The sequence below is a fragment of the Ochotona curzoniae genome, unplaced genomic scaffold, assembly GCF_017591425.1.
Source record: "Ochotona curzoniae isolate NIBS_2020 unplaced genomic scaffold, NIBS_Ocur_1.0 scaffold_4683, whole genome shotgun sequence".
Classification (NCBI taxonomy): Eukaryota; Metazoa; Chordata; class Mammalia; order Lagomorpha; family Ochotonidae; genus Ochotona; species Ochotona curzoniae.
The window spans coordinates 14,360,511-14,384,905 of NW_024467121.1; the positions used below are offsets into that span (position 1 = coordinate 14,360,511).

Sequence of the window (24,395 nt, forward strand, 5' to 3'; positions counted from 1 at the left end):
GTATTACTCCTTTGAATTAATGGAACACACTTTAGTTACCTATTCTCTCACTGGTGGATATTTGGTTGGTTCTACTTTATTGGAATCGCGTGCAGTGCTCTAAGGAGTATGGCTACAAAGATCTGCCACACGCAGGCATGAGATTTGTTCAAGCGTACAACAGAAATGGAGCTGCTTGGCCATAGGTTTAGTCTCTTCAGCTTTACCAGTCATGGCTGAGCTGTTTCCTCAGCACCTATCCCCATCGACAACTGCACCAACACCGAGCTGTCACCTCCACTACCCCACAGCCAACAGTAGGTACTGCCAGACATCTCTATTTCACCAATCTGGTGAAGGTAAAATGTACCTCACCATGCCTTAAATTTGCATTGCCCTTAGTTTTCTTTCAACTTAGAAAGTGAACAGAGGAAATTGTTCTTCTAGCTGTATCTCAAGCTATCATGGGTAAATTAAATGACAGGTTTTCACGCTGAAATTTCCTAATATCTATAAACAGAATGAGGTTTCACTTTTGGCTAAGGAGTCATTCCCAAAATGACTACTCCCAGCTAGCACCTACTCCAAGCTAAAATACACCACCAGTATTTTATTTCTGTATAAATATGGTTATTAATTTAACAGTCTAGGAAGGCTTTATTCTCATAAGGACTTCAAAGAACCAACAGCTGCAAGAGAAAAGGAGCAAAATAGCAATGGCACGCTACAAAGGGTAGCTGAAACCATTCTGAAAGTTTCACTTTGATACAACAGGCAAAATAATTTACATGAAAATTCTCTTGGTAGGATTACTTTGTGCATTTCTTTAGCAAAAAAGAAAAATTTACCCAAGTCAATGCATAAAGGTGCTTTTTCTACTACCAAAAATTTGCAACTGACAGGAGCCTCCCATTGCTTTTATTTCTAGAATTCAAGACAGGTTTTTCTTTTTTTTTTGCCTTAGAAAATAAAATTCTTAAGTACTAGTTAATGCATAAGCATGTGTTGTCAGAGTCAGTGGTCTACTCATAACTGTATTTTCAAAGGTTGTAAAAGACAAGCTTGTACTCATTAAGAAACAAACAGTTCATAACTAGCTATTCAAATTCAGAGGGATTTTAAGGAGCAAGTAAAAAACCAGTAGGGATGTAGGTATTAATCACTAATGTAAAAACAGAAGTGGACTTGGCATTAACATGGCAAAATATCTTTTTTAAAACCTAGTGATGATATTTCCAATTCTTTCCCACATGGTATCTCATGATACACAGACCTAATATGGCTTGGAATCTCAAAGCAACAGCACCCTTTTTCCTACAGACCAGCAGAACTATTTAAAGATATTGGCTAAGACACAGAGGGGAAAAGCTCAGAAATTTTAGCTTAAAACTAATTTTAAGATGTAGATATTTATTGATGTATAGCAAAGGAGATTGTGCTCAATTACATGATAATCTCAGAATGAACTAAAAATAATGTGTACACACACAGAGAGAGATACAAGTTAGAAAAAGACAAAAGAACTCATTTACCTGTAGTGTCCAGGTGAGGGAATAAACACAGGTCATGAGGTATTTTCTCAACAGGCACTGCGGATGGTAATCTGTCAACAGAGAAAACAAAACTATCAAAGGTCACACACTATAACCAAAACGACCACTTCCCAAAGTCTGCTTATCATTCAAAGCGACCATTTCAGAAATCTAAGGTAAGAGCATCATAAGACAGCATTTGTGGATACAAGTACCAGCAATAAGACCAGCTAAGAAACAATTACATCAGGGAAATGACTCTCACTCACTTGGGATGACCCAAGAGCGCCCATAGAACACCGTAGGCATCACTGTTCAATGGCTGTGGGCAATGCTGAGCTGCTCGCTTGTCAGAGAATTGAAATACACCGTCCATTATATTCCAGACGTGCAGAAACATTACCTTACACTTAAAGTCGCACTTTTTCACTTCAGTGGCTAATTGAAAACCATTTTCTACTAACCTTCGATTTCTGGTCCTTGTGCTTCTGTGGGTCATGGCTATACTAAAAAGATCTTAAAACAAATGAATTTTGAATCCTAAAATGTGAAGTAGGCTTATTCCAGGACAGAAATCTGTTCTAGTTGAATTTTTTAAAAAGTTGCTGAAAAATTACAGTTAGAATGTGGTCTTTGTGGACACAAAGATAACTTGGGTTTTTCCATAGATGGAATCTGTGGCTGCCCAGAAACCACATAACCAGAAGGTTGGATAAACTCAAATTGAGTGACTCCAAGAAATTTCAGGGGAGTTCAGCTATAGAAACAGTTCTTAATTATGATCCCTCAAGAGTTAAAACAGGGAACTTGTCACAAATGCAGATTCTCAGACTTGCTGAATTTGGGGGAAGAGACCAGCAAGCTGGTGACTGGTGGGAAGCAGAAACGGTGAGAACTGTTAATCCTCAGATAGTGGATGTAAAAGTGACTACTCTCATGAGTCTATAGTTAATTTTCTACTTCAGTGTGATGCCAGGGCAAGGCAGTCAGTTTATTAACCTGATATACTACATTTAGAAATGAATGCACAGAAATTATCCACAAAACAATCATGCCCACTCAAATACTCAAACTGCAAACAAGGACTGTTCAATTCCACTTAAAATCCAAACCTGAAAACATCAGAAATGTGGTTTTCCATTCCTTTTCCATCAATATAAGTTTGTTGATTAAGAAAACAGAATCACTTGACACGGAAGGTATATTTTAGTCTCTTTTAAGCATCTTTCAATCTATGAAGATGCTACTGGAAGTTCCAACTTGTCGAAAAACACACACCTTCATGTACACACTCTGTTCCAACACTGGCTTTTTCCCTTACAATAGAAATGCAGGATGGGGACCACATGGGTTTTCTTTACTGCATAATCTAATCTAAATTAATCATCACAAAAATCACTTAGAAGCAAATATTCTTCCAGTAAGGGCATTGAGATGAAGAGGGCTTAAGCACTGGAGAATGGCAGGGCTGGGTTTTGGCGGATGTCTTCCATCTCACAGGCCCAAGCATGGTAAGAGAGGCAGATGAAACACAATGCCCCCTCTAGGGGCAGGTAGGCACTGCACATCTGAACTATACTGGCCACACGAAGTGCATGGGCAATAACATCTTAGCCACTACCACCGATATTTGAGTTTGGGCTATTAGAGAAATGACAGTCTAAACTGCAGAATCCCCTGGGCAGCAGGCAAGATAGCTTCCACCTCACAGGTACACAAAAAATAACATTAGCTGTATTTTACTGTCACCTTTATTACTAAGCTAATTGTCAGCTAACCCCCTAATAAAAATGTCATGCTTCTCACCCTTCATAGAGTCATTCTATAATTTGTCAGATACCTTTGAGAAAAAGAGAAAAAAAAACGTACTGTTTTTCTGGTTGGACAACAGCAATCTTTCTCTTCTTTTGTGCTGCATAGTGGGCAAAGAGAAAAAGAAAAGGAGAGGGAGAAATTAGCTTTGTTAGTCCATGGGGCAGATACATTTTTTAAAAGCAGGTTTAGTACAAAAATGCACCTGTTGAATAGGAACAATTTAAAACACTGAAGTTGTTTTACTCAGTACCCATTTCATATTAATTTCTTCTAGAATAGAAAACAAGGTGAGCCATCAAACAGAAGATCTGAATAGAATTTAGCACCCTTAATCTTATCACTATTCTGGCTACTTTATCTTAAAATGTGTTTTAACAAAGAAGAAGCATACATGCTGTACCTGGAATGAAGGCACACATTAAGGCAAACTGTAGCATGTGCAGTTATCCAGGGTGATTTTCTTTTCCACCATAGAAACTGTCATAGGATAAAAATTTTACCATAACATCACACTCCCAAAGTATATCACAAGCTTGCACTGAACTGAAAGGAGATTTGGTAACTAGTAACTATGGCCTAAAATAATCCAACAGGCAATGATTTTTTGAATTAGAATATTCTAGGTTATAATTGACCAGGATCAACTTTTAAAAAAAAAAAAAACACCAGAGCATTTGGCACCTTTTAAAATTGGCCCAGATAAACCTACATCTTCCTACATAAGTACAAACTTCCAAAGTGTTAACAGTTTGGCAGGAGAAGAGTCACAGTCTCTTTTAAGCAGTATGTACAGACAGGAAATGCTTACAAGAATAATTAAGAGAATCAACAAAGTTCCCAATACTCTGAGCTTTATGTGTTATTTAATTCTAGCTATACCTATAAGGAAGTAAAAACTTTACTGTTCTCAAGATGAAAAAGGGTTATAGACAATGTTGTTTAACTCAGTCTTTATTGCTAAGGGTGATATGGTCTGGCTACTGGATATCCTGTAGGGAGCCAAGCACAACAGACCTAGAAGCAAAATGCAAGATAAAGAGCAAACATCACAGGTGGGTGTTTGGCACGGTGACTGAGATATATCCCTTGGGTATCCTGTTGCAGAGAATCTGAGACTGAGTCTCAGCTCTGCTTGGGATTCCAGCACCTGCTGCTGCACACACTGGGGTTAACAGTACTTGGGTCCTGACACCTGACATCTGGGTGGGAGTCCCAGATTGAGTTCCAGGCTCCCTGCCTGGTTCAGCTGTGGCTGGTGTGGGCAACTGGAGAATGAACCAGCTAGTGGGAAATCTCTGTCCATCTGTCTGACTGTCCATCTGCCTCGTCTTTTTCCTCTCTATTCTAAATAAATAAGTAAATACTAAATGGGTGTTTAAAAAATAAGCAATAATAGGAGAAAGATTACTGCATTCACCCTTACCCATATGTGCTTTGGCACTAGGAAAGCCAAAAGCACTTGCACTCTCTCAGATCCACGTGAACAAGGGAGGAAGAGGATACAGGACTGCAGGACCGATGAGAGGGACAAGAAGGATGAAGAGGGTCGTGGATAGGAGTGCTGGGCATGCTAGCTAGGAGAGACAAGAAAATGCAGCACTGGGGAAAAGGGTATGTTCCTCATATCACAATTAACATTCTATGCACAAATTTGTAAGAATCCGTTAAAATGAGAAGACATTCCTGTAACTGGGTCAGGTGTATTGCATAGGATATTATCAGGGAGAAAAAAAATGCTTTTCTATAATCCTCCTCTCCAGGACTTAAACTCCATTTCATGCCCATCATGTCCTATCCCAGTCTTAGTGAACACCAAGTGGGCAATGCTTTGAAATGTTTGACTTTGGGAACGTGCAGCCAAGAGCGATGAAACTTGGTTTATAACCGTGCTCTGGGAATCCTCAGAAGTGTGCCACAGAACAGGCTGCAGTGAAGAAGCAAAGCTGGACCATAAATTCCAAAGAGTATTAAAAACACAGTCTTAAACAATTAGTGAAAACCCATTGTGTACTCACAATCTTTTAAAAAAAGTTCTTTATTTATTTGAGAAGAAAAGTTAGAGATAGAGAGGAGAAACAGAGGACTCTTCCATCTGCTGGTTTACTCTCCAAATGGCAGCAATGGCTGGGGCTGGGTCAGGCCAAAGGCAGGAGCTTGGAGCTCCATCTTGGTCTTCCAAGTGGGTGCTAGGTGCTCAAACACGCATGCCATCTTCTGCTGCTTTTTCAAGACTATTAACAGGGAGCTGTATCAGAAGTGAAATAGCTGGCACTTGATTCTGAGCTCATACAGGATGCTGGCATCACAGGCTGTGGTTTAATTCACTGTGCCACGCTACTGACTTCAAATATTCACAATTTAAAATAATATTTCGATGGACATTAGAACGAAATAACAAATGTACAACTTCATGATAACAATCTGTAATGTACTAAGCATGTTGTATCATTTAAACTTATGATGTGAGTGTACTGGATTATTTAACTTTCAATTTTGGTTTTGTGTGGTATTTTCTGGATCAAAAAGATGTGAAGTTTCTTAAGCGTCAGCTGAAATCTCGCCAATTAGTTAGTACTAAGAGTAGGTAAAATGCTTGTAAGTTTAATAGACTGTTGGGACCAATTACGATTCTTTGAACTCTAGGGAAAGCCTCACAAGAAAAATTAGTTCTAAGAATTAATAGGAAGAAAATACAATTTATAACCTAAGTGCATTCCCTTCAAGATAATGGGCTATATAAAAATATCCAAGGTTAGGACTCCATCTGTCTCTCTGCGGCTTCTCTGTGACCGCCAATGCCTCCTAGGTGTGGCTGCCTTTGTCAGCCTAGGAAACACATTACACATTTAAAGGGTAACCGAGACAACAAAGGGAACGCTGTCCTATGGAAAACTCCACAACCTTTTCTTTTTTAATTTTGCTATAATTTGTTTAAACCTTTGATGGAAAAAATAATACAGCTGCCTCTAATCACTTACAGACTGTCTTATGTGGCGTAGTCAAGGGGTAAGCATTTGCTTCACACCAGCCCACTGGGAAGATGTCCATGGAGTCTACATCAACAATGACCTCTGGAACAGGAGTCTGCAGACCTGCATTGCAAAGAGACACGGTCATGGATACAAACACAGAAACAGAAAACAAGCAAAACAGCCACCCTCACATTTTAAAAATACCTTCTGAAACATTAGGAAAAAAACAGGAAATAGTAGCATAGAAAGTAAGACATCAAATTTATCTGCAGTCTGTAACAGAAACAAGTACTCAAAATATGAAGTGTGAATACAAGAACATTCAAAACCAGTATGGATTCTCCTCTGCAAATGGGGGCGGAGACAAATCCTGAGCAGATATGCCGTAAAGGGAAGACAGTCGCCATCCGCGGAGCAGCTCTGATGATACATAACAGAACCTGGAGTGGAAGGCACAAGCAACTGACATGACCAAGCACACCAAAGATCGACCCTGAACTAAATCAACGTTATGGCTAACAGCCTCTAGTCAAAGTGGTAGACAGTTACACGCAGTGGAGAAAGGAGATCAGGCAATCCTCTAAGGAACTCCGTGACTCATCAGCTTGAGCAGAGTCACTTATTTTGGATTCAGTTTGTGGCATGCAGACTTTGATCGATTCTCACACACACACACACACACACACACACACACCATTAACATTGGTAAATCTTGTTTTTAGTGGAGTCTGCCTCTCACATTCTTTTGTAAACATGACTATTAATGCCTTATAGTAAACCAGCATCACAGCTGAGGATTTTGGAGACATAAAAAAAAAAAATGGACAAATTGGTGATTATAAAAACATGAAGATCAGCAAATAGGCTCCAACAAGATTCTACACCAAATGCTTACTTCTTAGGACAAAACACTTCCAGAGACAACATCCCTGAATCAAGAGTCAAGATAAGAGCTCTAATAAGAGATAATGACTCTGACCGCTCGTTCCTGTTTTGCTTGGTCTTCCTCACCGGGAACCAGCATTAAATTAACACAGTAGACCCTCTAATGCATTCAGTTCATCACATAACATCTGATACAGTCTGAATCCTAACCTCCCTTCCTGACGCAAAGTACCAACAACTAAACAGAATGGTCCTACAACCAACGTTGCTTCACTGCCTCCCTATTTCTCACTTTTTCCAAAAAGATTTATTTGTTTTTGTTGAAAAAATAGATATACAGAGAGGAGAGGAAAAGAAACGAAAAGGAAGAATATCATCCAATGATTCACTCCCCAAGTGGCCACAACAGCTGGAGCTGAGCTGCTCCAAAGCCAGAGCCAGGAGCTTCTTCTGGGTCTCCCACATGGGTGCAGGGTCCCAAGGCTTTGGGCTATCTTCTACTGCTTTCCCAGGCCACAAGCAGGGAGCTGGATGGGAAGTGGGGCCACCTGGACACGAACCATTGCCCATACCACAGTGCAAGGTGAAGACCTTAGCCACTATGCTACTATGCCAGGCCCATTGTACTTCTTAACATAGAGCAGATTTCATGAAAAGTTAGTTCAACAGTGTCAACTCCTAACTGAGTGACACACCTACATCTTGATGAATACAGATGGGGCTCTTGGCACATATGAAAAACTGCTTCCTTTCATATCGGGTCATCTCCTCTTCAGACTTAGTGACAATTATCTGTTGGCTTCTCAGAGATTCCGCTAACAGGTTGAATTGATCTCCTAAACACAGTTGAATTTCTAGATTTATATTTAGCCTCAAATAAGATTTTTAAAGGTCATTAAAAAACAGTACTTCAAAAGAAGGAACAAAATGAGCTTTACAGCTTATTACTTCCTAAATTATGACTTTCATCTTCCAATTTTCTGTCAAACACCACATCCTTTAAAATCTTGAATCACACATTCAATTAAAGAAATATTTATGAGCTAAGATGGGTCAAACACTTTTTTTCCTAAAGAAAGTGTTTGCTATCTTCTTCCCACCCCAAATCCAGCCCATTAAGACATCTATTATTTAACACTAATGGGAGGGCCTGGTGCAGAAACCTGTTGGATTCTGGCTTGCACGCACCAGAATCCCATATAGGCAGAATCCCATTTGTGTCCTGGATGCTCCATTTCCCTTCCAGTTCCCTGTCTGCGACAGGGAAAAGCAGTAGAGGACAGCCCTAAGCCTTGGGACCCTGCAACTGCGTGGGAGACCTGGAAGAAATTCCTGGCTCCCAGCTTCAGATTAGCTTAGCTCTGGCTGTTGTGGCCACTTGAGGAGTGAACCAGAAATCCGAGGATCTTTCTCTCTCCATCTTCTCTCTGTATACTTGCCTTTCCAATAAAAATAAATAAGTCTTAAAAAAAAAACGAATGGGAAAGTGGGTTATTTACCACTGAGTTTTCCTGACTCCTAAACATTTCAAGCTCCAGTTCTTTATTTCAGCAACCTTATGAATCTATATGCATCTACTGAGACTTGGAATAATTATTTATGAGAAACTCTTTATTTTCCAAGAGTAAAGGCCCAATCGCTTACAAAATTTCCCATTAAAAAGTTTACAATTCTTATTAATTCTTCAACAATTTCCAAAGAACACAGCAAAGCTGAATGTGCCATTAAAGACCATTACAATGTTATCATTTTATAGACAAGTTTCTGATGACCATCCAAAAACCATGCTCAGTCTGCGCAAGTGGCCTTCAGTTAGTATGCATTCTACTTGTCTATTTTCATCTAGACCCCATTCCCTCAAACACCTTCAAGAAGCTTAAGTCTCGGGCCCGGCAGTGTGGCCTAGTGGCTAAAGTCCTCACCTTGAACGTGCTGGGATCCCATATGGGAGCTGGTTCTAATCCCGGCAGCTCCACTTCCCTTCCAGCTCCCTGCTGGTGGCCTGGGAAAGCACTCTAGGGTGGCCCAAAGCTTTGGGACCCTGCACCCACGTGGGAGACCTGGAAGAATTTCCTGGTTCCCGGCTTCGGATTGGCGCAGCACTGTTGTGGCCGATGCACTCACTTGGGGAGTGAATCATCGGATGGAAGATCTTCCTCTCTGCCTCTCCTCCTCTCTATCTGACTTTCTAATAAAAATAAATAAATCTTAAAAAAAAAAACCAAAAGCTTAAGTCTCCATTTACAGAGAATACTCATAGAGAATATGTAACCACCAATGATGGAATATTGGGCAACTCTGAAAATGAATTTGCCATTTCTTTAACAATACATGTAAACTTCTCCAAGACAGATTGTTAATGAAAAGGTAATGAAAAGGTAGGCAAAACATTGTGCAAATAGAAAATACTACCACCTGTTTTAAAGGGGAAAATAACATCAATATGTACATAAAACATAGGAAAGGAAATAAGAATATTACAACAGAGGCACCTATTAGGAAAACAATCAGGTGCTATGACTTAGGAAACAGCAGAAGTGGAATGAACAATTTGGTTAAAGATACTTTTATGGATTTTTGTCCAGTTTTACATAAGTAGCCCATTTTGCAATCTCCACAAGCTCCACAATAATAGCACAACGAAAAAGATCCAGAAAAGAAAGAATTTCTTAAATAAATAAAGCCTTGCCAAGAGGTCAGGTTAACAAAGGGCAAGTCACCATTAGAGAAAATGAAACTAAACCATGATGATTCATTTCATTGCTGCCAAAAGATGAGAGATTCTTTCCAAACTCACAAAGCTTATTTATGTGCATAGAAATCATTGAGAATCACACTGAGGCAACTTGCCGTCTCCCAAAGACCTGGTCATGAGACCAGCAGATTACCAAGTTCTGCTTGACCTTCTAGTTGCAGAGGTTGGATCACGGCTCCTTCCCACGAACGATACAGGGCATTGAATTGCAGCAGTTGGTAACCCGTTCTACCCAAGATGTCAGGATGAAAAAGGGGATGACATAGGAGGGCGCTTCAGTGTCTAGCCAGGACTGCAATCCTATGAGACTCCTAAAGACACACAATCCCTTCACTCTTAGCAGAGAACAAGCATGGAGGAGCCGGAGAGCGGGAGAAGTTACAGAAGGCAAAGGCAGGTGGGATGTGAAAAGAATTAAGCTAACTCAACCAGAAGGTTGGTAAATGATTTTCATTTACTTCAATAATAGAATTGAAACAACCTTAGTTAAAAGCTGGGATGGGAACAGAATTGAAATAATGTCAGTTAAAAGCTAAAATGGAAAGCAAGTTATCTGAGGAAACAAGTTAACTGTGTTTAATATCCCCATTGGAAATTAAAACGTGCACCAAGCACTGGCAGGCTCTAGTGCGAACTGAAAAGGGAAAACACCAGAAGAAAAGTTAAGTCTGATTACCCAGAGTAAACAAGAACTGGATGCTAGAAAACTCTGGCCACCACCTTGTTCCCTCTGCAGACATTTATTTACAAGGCAAGCCCTCAAAGTATTCTAGGGTCAGCTCCTGAGCCAAATTCCTAAGGAATCAAGCAAAATTATGACCAGTCAGACCGGGATATCCCAGAAAATAGCCTGAAAGGAAACAACAGAGTCAACTTGTAGTACCTAAACATTTAATTGCAACAACCCTCAAAGAGAGGGAATATTTTTATCCCTATTTCAGAGATGAGTAAGCTGAGGTTACAAGAAAATGTCCACCAGCTCATAAGTGGAAGATGCAGGATCTGAGTGTGGGCAATCTAGTTCCAGAGCCTCACTGAGCACCTGAGCAGATTTTTTGTTGTTGTTGTTGGTGATGCTTTTTTTGTTTTGTTTTGTTTTGTTTTCTTTTGTGGAATCCTCCTTCCTTCTCTTTTGTCCTCCTCTTCACTATTACTATCATTGTTACCTTAGGAGGGCAAGGAACTGCTCACTCCTTCCTATTAGGGAGCCACATCCCTTTTGCAGAATCCCCACTTAGGAGGCAGCTTTCACCTCCTACCACCAAAGGATGAGGAGCTAAACCACCTCTGGCTCTGTAGATAGATAAGCCAGCTCAGGCTTTCTCCCCTGGAGTTTGGCCTCCTGAATGAGAACCTGACAGGTCACTCAGAAGTTGCTCCCATCTCAGTGGGAGCTAAAAATCTCAAGCTTTGCTTTGGACCCTCTGCCATCCCTCTGCAGAGGGGATTTCCCATCCCTTCATCAAAAGACTCCCCAAACAATTTCCATTTCACTTAAGAGAGTCTGGCTCGTTTCTGCGGCCAGCCAGAAAGAACCTACCAGGAACCAACTTTCTGTGGAGCACGTATCTGCCCCCGCCAGACAGCCACCTCCTCTATCTGTTCAAGAATTACTGCTCCCTAATGCTAATTTGCTGAAAGAACTTCTCCCACAAAGGTTGCATGCAGGCCATGCCCCTTTTTCAAGATCTGCAAAGGACCCACAGAGCTCTGAAATATTTTTACATTGGTAGTTTCCCTTGTTTTGTTTTTGTAAGTGCCTGCAAAAGGCTTATTAGCCACACGGCTTTCCCACAAAGCAAGGGAAGGCTTAAGGGGTCTTTTTCTGCACCTGATCTCCAAAGCCCACAAGGCTGACCTGAATAGGTGAGCCACATACAACTTGCCCATTTGTCTGTTTGAACAGTGTGCAAATTCAAGTGAGTAGAAGAACCACTTCTAGAACAGGACTTAAAAATGCAGGTACTCAAGGTTTCCTACCAGGGAATTAGATGCACTGAGTTTGTGGGTGGGCCCCAGGAATACGTATTTCGGTAGACTTCTATTAGATTAAATTGTGGAGAGCAGATTTTTTTTTGATAGTAAGCCAAACATAATCACCCACAAAACTGATTAAAGGATTTTTGAATGTTAGATTACAAGTATAAATATCAAGGTTTTTAAATCTGGTTAGCAAAATGGGGGTCCTTCAAGGGCTGCAGTACAATTGCTATTTTGTTCAGGAACACATATTTTGTTTATTTCTCCTGTCTATTCAGCAAATATTTATTAGCAAGCAAAGTACACATAAATTCTTGTATAAATATTGTTCTCTGTGAGATGTTCAGATAGTAGCAGAGTTCTGCACAATGGCTTTTAGCCCCAGTAACAACACTGAGATGTTTATACACACAATGTGTGGGCCTCACTGGATACAGCACAGGCTCCTGCAGGGTGGCAGGGTGCTACCTTGTAATAAGATAATCTACAACCTCCGTTTAATGAGCCCCTACCAGGTGCCAACCATGACCCTGAGCAATGTGCAGATGCTAATTCACCCAGCCAATCTCAACCATTCTGCAAGGTGGATTTCCTTATTAAATACATTGTACAGAATATACAAAGAGGCCTAAAATTCATAAAGTAAAATTCATTAAGATCCCATAGCCAGGAGGCATAGCAGCTGAATGCTATGTTCCAGAACTTACTCCAAAAGAAATACAGATTCACTGAAAAGGGGGAAGAAGGCAATGGCAACGAGAACAGAAGCAACAAGTGGTTAGGTGAGCAGGTGAAGAGCATGAAGAAATGATTTTAGAGCTTCTAATTCAGATGACTTAGAGTTTCTATCGTGGGTAAAATCATGGATGGCATCATTAAGTCAAGGACATTCAAAAAAGCAGAGCAGAAGTAGCTAGTATATTCTTGAACTCAGTTTGGGGAACTCTGGCATCCACATTGCAGGTCTTTTCTAAGTAGTTTTACAATGGAAGCAATGGGTGTATTTATTGTGACTGTGGGTCACTGCCCTCTGAAGTCTCAGAGAACTAGGAAAGAAAAACCTTCAAAAACAATAGCTTTTCCATGAGAATAGGCGATACTAAGAGAATTCAAGGAGAAAGAAGTTACCCGCTGGAAGAGTGACCCAGGCCCAGGCTCCTGAAGTTAGTGAAGGAAGATTCTGAAGGTGAGGTCAATGCAAGTCAAATGGGGCAAAACTGGGAAACAACCTGGAGGTGAGAATTACAAACTACTAGAGATGTTCGACCATAAGTAATGAAAAAGAAATAACCAATCAAAACAAGAGATGGGGAGTGTGTACGTACTAACCTTCTTCACTGAGGACAAAGAAATTGTACAGTGCTGTCCCACCATCCCTGTCCAGAACACAGACAAGGCAGCATGTGAGAGCAACTCATGCTACACTCCAAACTTGAAGGGCAGGTAAAACATAAACGCAGAAAAGGAAGCTGACAGATCACCACATGCTCCAAGATCATCTCCTAGTAGCCACCACCAGACAGCAAGCCAGATTAACCAGAAAATTAACCAGTGGAAAATTCCAATGTGCAATGCATTCCTCAAAACGGGAAAATGAGAGCTCATATTTCTTTTTGGAAAGGTCCTTATGTGCCTACTCCTTGCTTCAAAATACCTACACAGACAGCACCCCCTTCCCGTCGTTCCTAATGCACCTGCAGAAATGAGGAAATACGCAGATTTGGGACTCTGTACAAAACAGCTTGTCAAAAACTCTACACATTCACTTCCCAAAGCTATACACAGCAGCATAGCCCTTGGCTCAGTTGACTAATCCCAGCAGCCTGGCTAGCATACGCTGGAGGAGCCAGAATTCCACAGTGCCCTTCTTTGATCTTCTATTTGCCCTTCACTTCTGCTTCTGATAAATTCTAATTGGGAATGGATCTCACTGCTATAAGTTAACTAGATTATACTAACCAATGAAACAATTGCCATTTTAGAAACAAAGAAACCAGTGTCCAGGAAGATGCAATCTTTGCTGGAGGTTACAGGGTCTTCAAGGGGCTTGCCTCTGCCCCTGGCCTAGGAAGCACCAACTCTTTATCACTATTCATATCCTCCACTGCCAGGGTTTTCTGAAATGCCTTGAAAATATTCTCATATTCCAGGCCAAGCACATGGTCTAGTATACTTTTTACGCTTAAAAGCATTATTTAAACCATGCTTATGGTCCTGGGTCCATATATTTTGTAGCTTCAGATTAGGAATCCAGTGCCAAATTTCTAGCTAACAGCTAACTATCTTCACCTAGAATGCTATCTACAGTTTAAAAATGCAATTTTCTAATTCAATTCCCTATTCTCTTCTAAACCCATTTCCCTGATTCTTTTAAAGAGGCCTCATCTCCCTCCAGGCACCAAGAACTGAAGTGTCACCTTTCTCCTGTAAGTATCCAACCTTTAAGTCTTGATACAAATGCTATGTCTTCCAGTCTTCAAGATTCTACCTTCTGGATAGAGCCATTCTTTCTCTCTCTCTCTGGATGCAATCCATAAATTCCATTCACATTGTATAACTCTGTAGCCTCCTATCACTTACTGAAAGCTCACATCCAGTCTAAACATTATCATTTGAAGCAACTGTGTCTGCTCATTTCTGCTTTCTCTGCAGCAGCCAAGCAGAGTCTCTGAAGGAAGTGTCCCTACAGTAACACAGGCAGAACATAGGTCTGTCTTATAAAAATCTCTCAGCTAAGAGTTCATCCGGCTTAATGACTCTTGCCATGGCATCCTCTGAGGTACCAAGTCATTCAGCAAGCATCAAATTGAGCATATGAAATATCTCTTTTGAGCAAATCACAGAGATGAAGAAAATTTGATTATACTATCTTTTTCTCCAAGGACTACCAGTGTTTTTTAGCTTTCATTTCCTAAAAAGCATGATGAGGTGTTAACTGACAGAAGTGAGAGGTAATCGAATGCACTTTAAAAAAATCTTTTGTTAACTAATGTAGATAGAAATTCTCCAGGCCCTTTAAGTCTTATTATGTTTGTAGATTTCCAAACCAGCTTAAACCATAGGTAGCTAATAGAGTGCCGCTCGACATACTTACATGGGCACCTACTTGACATGCAGTGTTTCCCCTTCTTCCTAGAGAGGGTACGGGGACTATTCTCACGGAAAGAAAATTAGAGGCTATACCCATCAGCCAACTACTCAAGGCTTCCAGCAATTCTAGTTGAACGAATTTAGATAAATTTATATTGGCCAGAAATAAATAGCAGCAGTAAGAGTCACGGTTTTATGCTGGCATTGTGGTGTGTAAAGTTGCCACCGGGATACTGGCATGCCATATGGGTGCTGGGACCTGGTTGCTCCGCTCCCAATATAGTCCCTGTTGGTGGTCTGGGCAAAGCAGAAAAGGATGGACCCCTGAACCCATATGGGGGATTTAGATGAAGCTCCTGGGAGGAATGTCAGCAAATGCCAGAGCTCACTCTTTCGGTAACTCTTTGAAGCAAATAAATAAATCTTTTTAAAAAGAATCATATTTCATTCCATTTTCCAGCACCTTTGTAAGTTAAGAACTATGTAAAGATTCCTTGACTATTTCAAGGTCACTTTTCACTTTCTTGACTCTTATTTTAAGGTGATCCTTTCTTCACAGGATCAGAACACTGTGTCCAGATGGGCACCCCAGGAACCAAGTGGTCTCATAGGCTCTCACGGAGCACACGGGCCTTCAGCTGGCATTCAGAACTGCTGGAGCAGTCAATGGCCAACATTCTGTCTAAGCACTTTTTGTACTCTGCTACTACAACACAGCATTACAATCAAGACACAGTAGCATTATAATCAAGATCATAACCAAGCATATAATCAAGGACAGAAGCTTCCTACATGAGGAGAGGCAGCTGAAGGAGAGCTGTCAGCTAGAAGGCACAGAAACACTCTACTTACAAAGTTTCCAGTGTGCGAAGTTCCTTCTGTCTCTGTATGCATGCCTGAATTGACAGAATCTTTTCACTGAACCGGCTGGTCAGCTCTGTTCTCCCCACCCTCTGCTGTTATTACTTCCTTGCATGTCCTCCAAGACTATGGTGACTCCTGTGACTTGTAACACAAATGTTGAAAAATGTGGCAGACACTCTAGATTGGTTGCTCCAAAGTCAATTATCCACTTTTTTGTGCAGAGGCTGGGCAACAACGCTGCTCAATTTCTTTGGCTGTGTTACTCCTTTTAGTCAATGAAGATGGAAGCACGTGTCATTGGAGAAACTTGTGAGCAAGCCTTCAAAACCAGACAGCCTGGATGCGGCTTAACCCTCCTGCAACACTGAGACTGCCACGAGGTACAGTTATCTGGTAATCAGGACAAATGCTGCCAGCTAAAAGGATGATGGAGTGGGAAGCTAGTGCCTGGCTGTTGAATAAAGTCCTCTAGTCAGTAACCAACTGTTCTCTGATGACAATGACTACCCGCAGAATTTTTTTTTTAACTTAAAAAAAGAAATTATTTGATCCCTTGCCACCTGATGTCAGATAAGCCAGCATATACATCACATAGGAATTTTATTATAGAAAGAAAGGCTCTTGAGTTGTACTTCATACTTAATCATACTGTAATTTTAATAAGATTCCCAGGTAATTCATATGTGCAGCAAGTTTGAAAAGCACTGGCTTGCACCATAATTAATTATCTTCTTACTTTCTATTCAACAAAATTCTAATATCTGTAAAGCCTGGGAGAACCACAGATTTCTCTTTTCTGGTTCCTATTTTCAGTTCAGATGACCAACAAGTACATGCATATTTCTAGCATCATCTAATACTGGCAATCAAAAAGTTTCATAAAAGAAAGTAAACTAGAAAGAAAAAATCAGAGTGTATGCACAGCAAAACGCTGGCGTTTCAAAGAAAAAAAAAACAGGTGTTACTACTTAACAACTATTTTTTCTAGAAAAAAACTATAAGATTTATGTGTCTTAATATTCTTGTTGATGAAGTGGCCAGAGTTGGGAGGATCAGAAAGGTAATTTGCAAACTGTATATAAACACATCACTGTATAAGACATAAAGGCATCATGATTATTAACAAATTCCACAAAAGCTTATTTTTAAGAAACTCTAATTTTCATAAAACACAGCATAATCCCACTCATATGAGATACCTAACAGTGTCAGTCATTTAGGCAGGACATCCTAAAGAAGTGGCTAGGGACTGAGCGGGCGGGGGGGGGGGGCGGGGGGAAGGGGCACAAAGAATGGGAAGTTCAAAGTTTCAATTTTGCAGAAGAAAAATGTTCTGGAAACAGATGGTGACGATTGTTGCACAACTGTGTGAACACACTAAAGTCACAGAATGGCACAGTTAAAAAGGCTTAACTGAGATGCTAAATGTTATGTTGCATCTATTTTACAAATCTTCTGACGATCTTTTTTTTCCAGTAAAATCTCCTGTCATGTGAAAAAACAAAACAAAACACAACTCTTTCCAGTTCACTTAACTCATTATGGAAATGCAAGCTGGAATTCTAGTGGGTCTCATTTGAGGTGCAAAATAAAGTTATGCATGCATTTATGTTTAGCAAAATGCCCAGGGAAAAGGCATTTGAGCAAGTGAACTTCACAAGAGAAGCCAAGGAAGATGTAAACCCTCCTGGGAATGAAAGAGTTGGGAGAGCAAGCAGAATGGCTAACGTGAATGCAGTCCTTGGTTTCTGAGAAGGCGGCCCTATGAAATGCCTGAACCAGTGTGTGAGGCAACAGTGCTTCGGACACTGCAGCTGAAAGTGACTTCCTAACGTTCATAACCACAGAGATGACTGATGGCCCTTGCCACAAAACTGAAAGCACAGCATCAATCCCAGAACGCTATACCCCATCACATAATTGCCCTAACACCAGTTTGTGAAAGCTTAAGATTTTTTACAAACACACACCTAAAATATCATGAATCTCATATATTTTATTTCTTGCTCTTTTTTCAACAAAAGCCCCCTTTTTAGACATTGGAAAGGATGCTCTGACTTGAAGATGGGTCAAACACTAACTAGAAACGATCATTTTAATTACCTAAAAGTGGTCAGTGAGTGATGTGTTTAAGGGACTTTAAATCAACTTAATGCTTAAAAATAACTAATGAAATTGTTATAAAGCACTTTATAAATTTTCAGTGCTGAGTAAATGGCCTACAGTTAGAATAATCATCACCATATAAAATAATTTAACAGCCATAGAGTTACCTTACTGTTGCACAGCTTAGACCAAAGAAACAATGTATTTAATACGGTAAAACTCTAGAATTAAGTGCAATAAAATAGTCACTTTAATAAATGTCAGTAATGTTCAAAAACAAACCAAAGACAAAGGAGGCTAGAATTTTCCTTTGACTGTAATCTACTCTTTTTTTAAGTGACAGAATTGATGGTGAAGTACATCAGATAATATTCAACATACATAGCATATGTATTATATGATACATGATATTACAATATTCAACATAGCATGCATAATATTTGGTAGATACTACTCCACAGACTGACAATAACACATTTCCTAAATAAGTATGGTCTGGAGAAAAAGGACAACGTGCTTTCTGCTGTTTCCTAATACTAATGAATTTTTGTTACCATATGATGAAAGCAATCTCGGGCACAGAAAACAGAACTGATGTGAGCTGACTTCGATTTCTATGCAAGCATTCGGAAGTACTGTCAAAAATGTTGAATATACACTAAGTGTTGCTCATTACTCTTTTTAACAAGTGGGAGGCTGCAGGGCCTGCTGAATTAAGTAGCAGAGAAAATGTCAAGAGTAATGAAATTGAACCCCAGGCAGATCTTAATGGCATAGCTAGTTTCTCTGTCTATAAAATCCGGGACACTCTTACTGATGTTTGTGTTAGGTAATTAACAGCTGTAAAACACACTGAAAGTACAAACTGCTAAATAAATAATGACTACCGAAGAATTTTAATCATAATGCAGTAAACAATCATGATAAAACATGGGCTTCTAACTTTATCTTTTTGTTTCTGAATTAATAATATAAGCAAGAGTCCAACTTTATTAACACAGCTTAGGACAATGTTGGATATCAATCTAGTGATTAGAAATCACATGTTGTTTTGTTTTGTTTTCCATTCTACAGCTTTGAAGGTATAAGGCTTCCCCCTACTCCTCTCTTTCCTCCCTCCCTATACTCCTCACACCTTTCCCTCTGTATTTTATAATAGTAGATAGTCACAATTCCAACATTCTGCTATTCACATGTATCATGACATTGAAGGTAACGGGGTGTTGTTTATAATACCACAGTTAACTCAATTCTATATGTAGTGAAGAAAAAAAAAGCCATGTTCTATTTCTGTCACTGTAAAAAATACCAGCGCTTGCTTTTGCTTTTTTTACTGATTAATTCCACACAGAGGTTATTCTATTACTAAAACAAACAAAAACTACCAATCAACTTTTTGAGATTCTCCACTTGTTTCATTGAAACACAAAACCACAGTAGCATTTCACATGATTTGATAGGCATAAACAACACAATGGGATCAGCTGAGTGACCTGTTGTCTATCTCTCCCACACTCATGGACTGTAGTATTAATTGCATGCTGCTCTAAGACCTCCCCAGGAATTTGTCTGCTAAGAGAGTAAGGATCAGGAAGCTACTGCTATCAGCTCTTCGACCTGCTGTGCACACTTTTGATTCCAATAGTGATATGAGCAATTGTTGTAAGATTTAAATTACAGACTGGGAGAGTTAACATGCATATCCCTCTCCCTCTTTTGCATATACACTTGAACTAACTAGCACAATAAAAAGCTACAGTGTCATAGGCCAAGGAAATAAAGGAAGAACTAGGAGATCAAGTACATTTTCATTTCTTCTCAATCGAAACACAACATCTGGAAAATAGGATCTTCACTTAAATCCAAAATACGATCAAGGTTCTGCTGACAGAGTAATTTGTTTTGTGAATTTTGTTTACTCTTGTAAATAAAACAAAGCTGCAAAGAATAGCATTCACATCACTTAACAAACAAGCTGAAATTCTGTTTACTATGGAGAGAAAGACATCCTCGATATTTTAAGGAAAAATGAAATACCTACAAAAGAACTCAAACTGGAGGATATTATTCACATTGGAATGTAAATATGTAATTTTATTTCCATGATAACCAAGACCTCAAATACCAGTTATAATGACTCACATTAATTTAATTGTGACATTAGCTTTTATAATCACAGATGTGAAAAAAAAAAGACCACTGTGTTCCAAACATAATTATCTCACCAGCATCTCGTTTCATGAAATTATTAGTTAAGAGCCTCTGAATGAATTCACATTTGATTAGTTTCACTTATTTAAGAACACTGAATAATTTAAAATTGGTTGAAATAAAAGGGAAGTCAGAGGAGCACTTCCAAGAGATAGCCTGCCATTCTCAGATGCACCCACATTTCTTCCCAAGGATAACTGGCGGTGCATACCTTCCAGGTGAAGCCACATCAACCTGCCCTTCACACTGACTACGGAAGCCACGCAGAGCTCTCCTGGATTCCTGGGATTCACAGCTTCCAGTTTCATGTTCTTTGTAAATCCACGACTGAATGATGTCTGAAAGAGAAAGAGAACTATGAGCCAGCAGCCATCACAACAAGATACCAAGAAGCAACAGGCCTGGCCATGAGCATCAACAGTCATGTGCTCACACGCCATGTGCAGAGGAATGCACGTTTAACCTAGCAGTAATGTTCGTCCTCCTCACCAGTCATGAGGAAAGTAGTGTGCAGTCTTCATTTCTGTATACCCAAAATAGCACAATGCTGGACACATGGTGGTTACCAGGAGTACATTCTCCAATTTTGGTTTCATTCTCATTCTTCCTTCTACAGGTTTACTCAAATACGCATCATTTCTTCTGTATCCATTGCTAACATTATACTTAGGCATATTTGAGGGTACAAATGTGAGTGGATCAAGTCTCTATGGGTCATCACTTTCCTTTCAAAAGATATTCGAGGGACATTCTTCAGCATTTCTTATACTCCATGTCTGCTGGAATCTGAAGTCTCAATGAGAATCTGTTTCCCTTCTGTGTTATGTTTTTTTTCTTTTTGTTTATCTGTATTTTTAAAATCTGCTTTTAAATGTTTTACAAGTAAACTGTACTCTTGGGGGTTCCAAGAGTATGAGACCATTAGACTGGCCAAGTGCCCATAACCACAATGAAGATACTAACCAGCTCCTTCACTCCCAACATCCCTTGCACTGGCCCTTCAGAAGTTAGGCCTTCCCTGACACCCAGTTCCTGGCAAGCATCCATTTGCTTTCTGTTCCCACAATACTGTCTTCTTACTCTGTGTTGTCACATAAATTCAATTTTCTATATGTAGCTCCTTTCATTTACCATAATACATTGAGCTTTCCCAGTGTCATAGCGTGAATAAATAATTTCTTCTGTTCTGTTTCTGAGTAGTTTCTCTAGTTATACAATTTATATACTGACAGGTAAAAAGACAAAGAACTATTGTCAGTGTCGTGCCATAAACATTCAGGTATAAGTGTGCTCGTGTGTGCACCTAGGTATATTAATGTTCTTAGGCTACCATAATAAAATATCACATGCCTGGCAACTTTAACAACAGAAATTTATTTTCTCCCAGTCCTGGAGATAGAAATGATCAACATGTGACACGTCTGGCTCTTTCTAACACCTCTGCACTTGGAATATAGATGGAGATCAAATTTCTGTGTCGCATGGTGTTTCTGGTGTGTGTTTGAGTCTAAATCTCATCCTCTTAAAAGGACACATGTGATTTGGGATAAGGCCCTACCCTACTCATTTTATTTTAACTGTATCTTGGAAAATAGTATCCCCAAATACAATCATGCTTTAACATTCTGATGCAGGAAGGGAGGTGGTTTATGGCTTGAAGATACAAATCTAGAGAAATACAATTCGACTTGTAATGCTTAGTTTTCATTGCCCTAAGAAGTGGACTGCTGGAGCATATGCTTAGAGGATGTCTAGTCTCCTAAGAAGCTAAGGTATTTTGCCTTCCAACTAGCGGTTACTAGAGTCTCAGTTCATCGGTGCTCAGTATTGCCAGTTTCTGAAAATTTAGCCATCCTAATAGGAAGCTAGCTATATCTCCATGTCTTTTACTTGCATTGCGCTTCTGTCATTTAACTATTGACTGCTGACAAATGACACCAAACACTATTCCTGTGTTTCTTTGTCAACTATAGTCTTTGATGAACTGTCAGTTTTTACCTAGTAGGTCTCCAACTATAAATGATATTGTCTTTCATATTACTAAGAAGCCAACTCTTTTTTTTGCTGCTCAAACACCCTTTTGCTACATTTAAGATCACATTCTGTCATTTTCATCCTGCTATCAAGCTACTCCAGTAAATTTGTTTTACATTGTATTTTTCAGTTCTAAAATTTCTTTTTTCTAGTTTCTAGTTCTTCTTATCTGTCTTGTTCATTATGTGAACATTTTCATTTAAATCTAGAGTTCCCAATTTGGGAGCTATACTAGAATCACCTACAAGTCTTTTAAAATCAACCTGCTTGGCTATACTCCAAAGCTGATTATTGGTGAAAAGAGAATCTGTATTTCCAACAAGTTTCCAGATGAGGCTGAAGATGTTGATCTATTCATTGCTCTTTAAGAAGTCCTGTTCTAATCATCGAGGTTAGTTGTAACAAGTCCTTCTACATACGAACTGTCAGGGGAATCCAACATCTGGCTCATGCTGCGTATGGATTCTATTGATTGTTTTTCCTTTAGAGAATGCATGATTTTCCAATTTATTTATATATTCAGTAACTTTGGATTAAAATCTTGACATTATAATGCTGTATTGTCAGATTCCTGATTGTATAATAGTCCAACCAACAGAATAAATGTATTTATTTTAGGAAATCGGTAACATGGTTAATCTCAAGGTGAAAACTCAGCCTTGGGGAACAGCTCAAACCTCATTCAGTTCTTTCATTCTTATCTAGTTGATTAGAATTTATGTGGCACACATGGCACAAAGCTAGGCAGAGTTTATGAATGAATTTAGAATCGTGCTCCAGGCACTCTCCTGCCTATCTTCCTCATTTTTCAATACCTGTCGTTTACCAAAATTGTATAATCTGGTTCATCAGGCCAGAAAGACTAAGTTTTATCACTCACTCAGTGACATAAACTATGAGTTGACCCATAAGTGGTCAAATCTAGTTGCCCACAGGTTAAAAACTGCAACAATCATCCCCTTGCTTTGCTTCATTATAATAGTCCTCTCCCCTTCAGGAGGCACCTGCTTTTGTTCATTCTCAGCAGCTTTTATGTTGATAGAGTTTAAAGCTATCAAATCCTGGAAGATGAATTCAACATGTTCTTACTAGCCAGGACTGGACACAAAAGTCCCTTCTAATATTATTTTAAAATAAAAAGAAAATTTTCCCAAATCACTGACAGTTGCATATTATAATTTCATGTGTTACTACATGAGTATATGTACTTTAAAATAAGATGCTGGACTTTATACTTGGTAAATACTTCCAATGAAAGAACCTCAACTGAATTTGAACTGTGGTGATGCAACAAGGTGGAGAAATCCACCATGGGGAGAGGGTTCAGGGAGGGGTGGGGGGAATCCCAGTGCCCATAACACTGTGTCACATAATGCAATGCAATTAATAATAAACACACACACACATACCAAAACAAACAGTATCGTGTAAGTAATAGAGGTTACATCATTACGCGACTCACGGAAAGTACCCTGGATATTCACATAACTTAAAAAAACAATATTAGATAGCCCAGAAAAAAATTATCCATACACATAAAGAGTCCATTTTCTCTACTCCATTAGATTTCTTTGGAAATAAGAACCCACGATATTCCAAGTGGTTATGTCTTCTGCAAGCCACTCTGCCTCATCCAAGCATATTATATATTGAGCGTCTTGCTGGTAATACCACTCAAAAGGCAGCATGAAAAACCTCTAAGTAAGTTAAAACACATTTTATCCTATTTAATAAGGGAAAGCTACAACCACATAACGTATTTCTGTTTCAGTTCACTGCTTGAGGGTAATTCATAAAGGATCAATAGCAAAACTGTTACCTGTGAGTTTATTTTACTGAGCATTTGCCTGTGTCAATCCACTTCCTAACTGCCTCTGATTGTTAAACAGCCCTGGGGAAATGTCTTCCACACATCCAATTCCACACTGGCTCTCCTCTGGTACACATGAGATGTGTGATTTAAAAATGAATTCATAATAAGCATCCCATTAAACAGCATTTGGAGCCAGCTAACGATTCAGGAAAGAACCAGTAATGCAATGCATATGCCAACAGGCAAACAACAGCAATCCTTCCTATTCAATAAACAGCCAGCCAGAAACAAAGGCGTTCCTGATAAATACACCAGCAAAGTCATTAAAACAGACTTGATCTTGGCAGCGAAATCCAGAA

General features: G+C 39.5%; 1 protein-coding gene across 5 annotated transcripts in view; it reads right to left on the bottom strand.

Annotated features, from left to right (window-relative positions):
• Positions 1-24,395, bottom strand: part of SFMBT2 (Scm like with four mbt domains 2) — a 205,704-nt gene that overhangs the window by 37,275 nt on the left and 144,034 nt on the right. For 4 of the 5 annotated variants that reach the window (XM_040968193.1, XM_040968194.1, XM_040968191.1 and 1 more), the window contains 4 exons: positions 20,401-20,527; positions 6,305-6,418; positions 3,381-3,423; positions 1,512-1,582 (listed from right to left, as the gene is read on the bottom strand). The exons of the other annotated variant lie outside the window; for it this stretch is intronic. In XM_040968193.1, the coding sequence (XP_040824127.1) occupies positions 1,512-1,582; positions 3,381-3,423; positions 6,305-6,418; positions 20,401-20,527 (355 nt within the window). The remainder of the gene's footprint in view (positions 1-1,511; positions 1,583-3,380; positions 3,424-6,304; positions 6,419-20,400; positions 20,528-24,395) is intronic. 5 annotated transcript variants of the gene reach the window in all.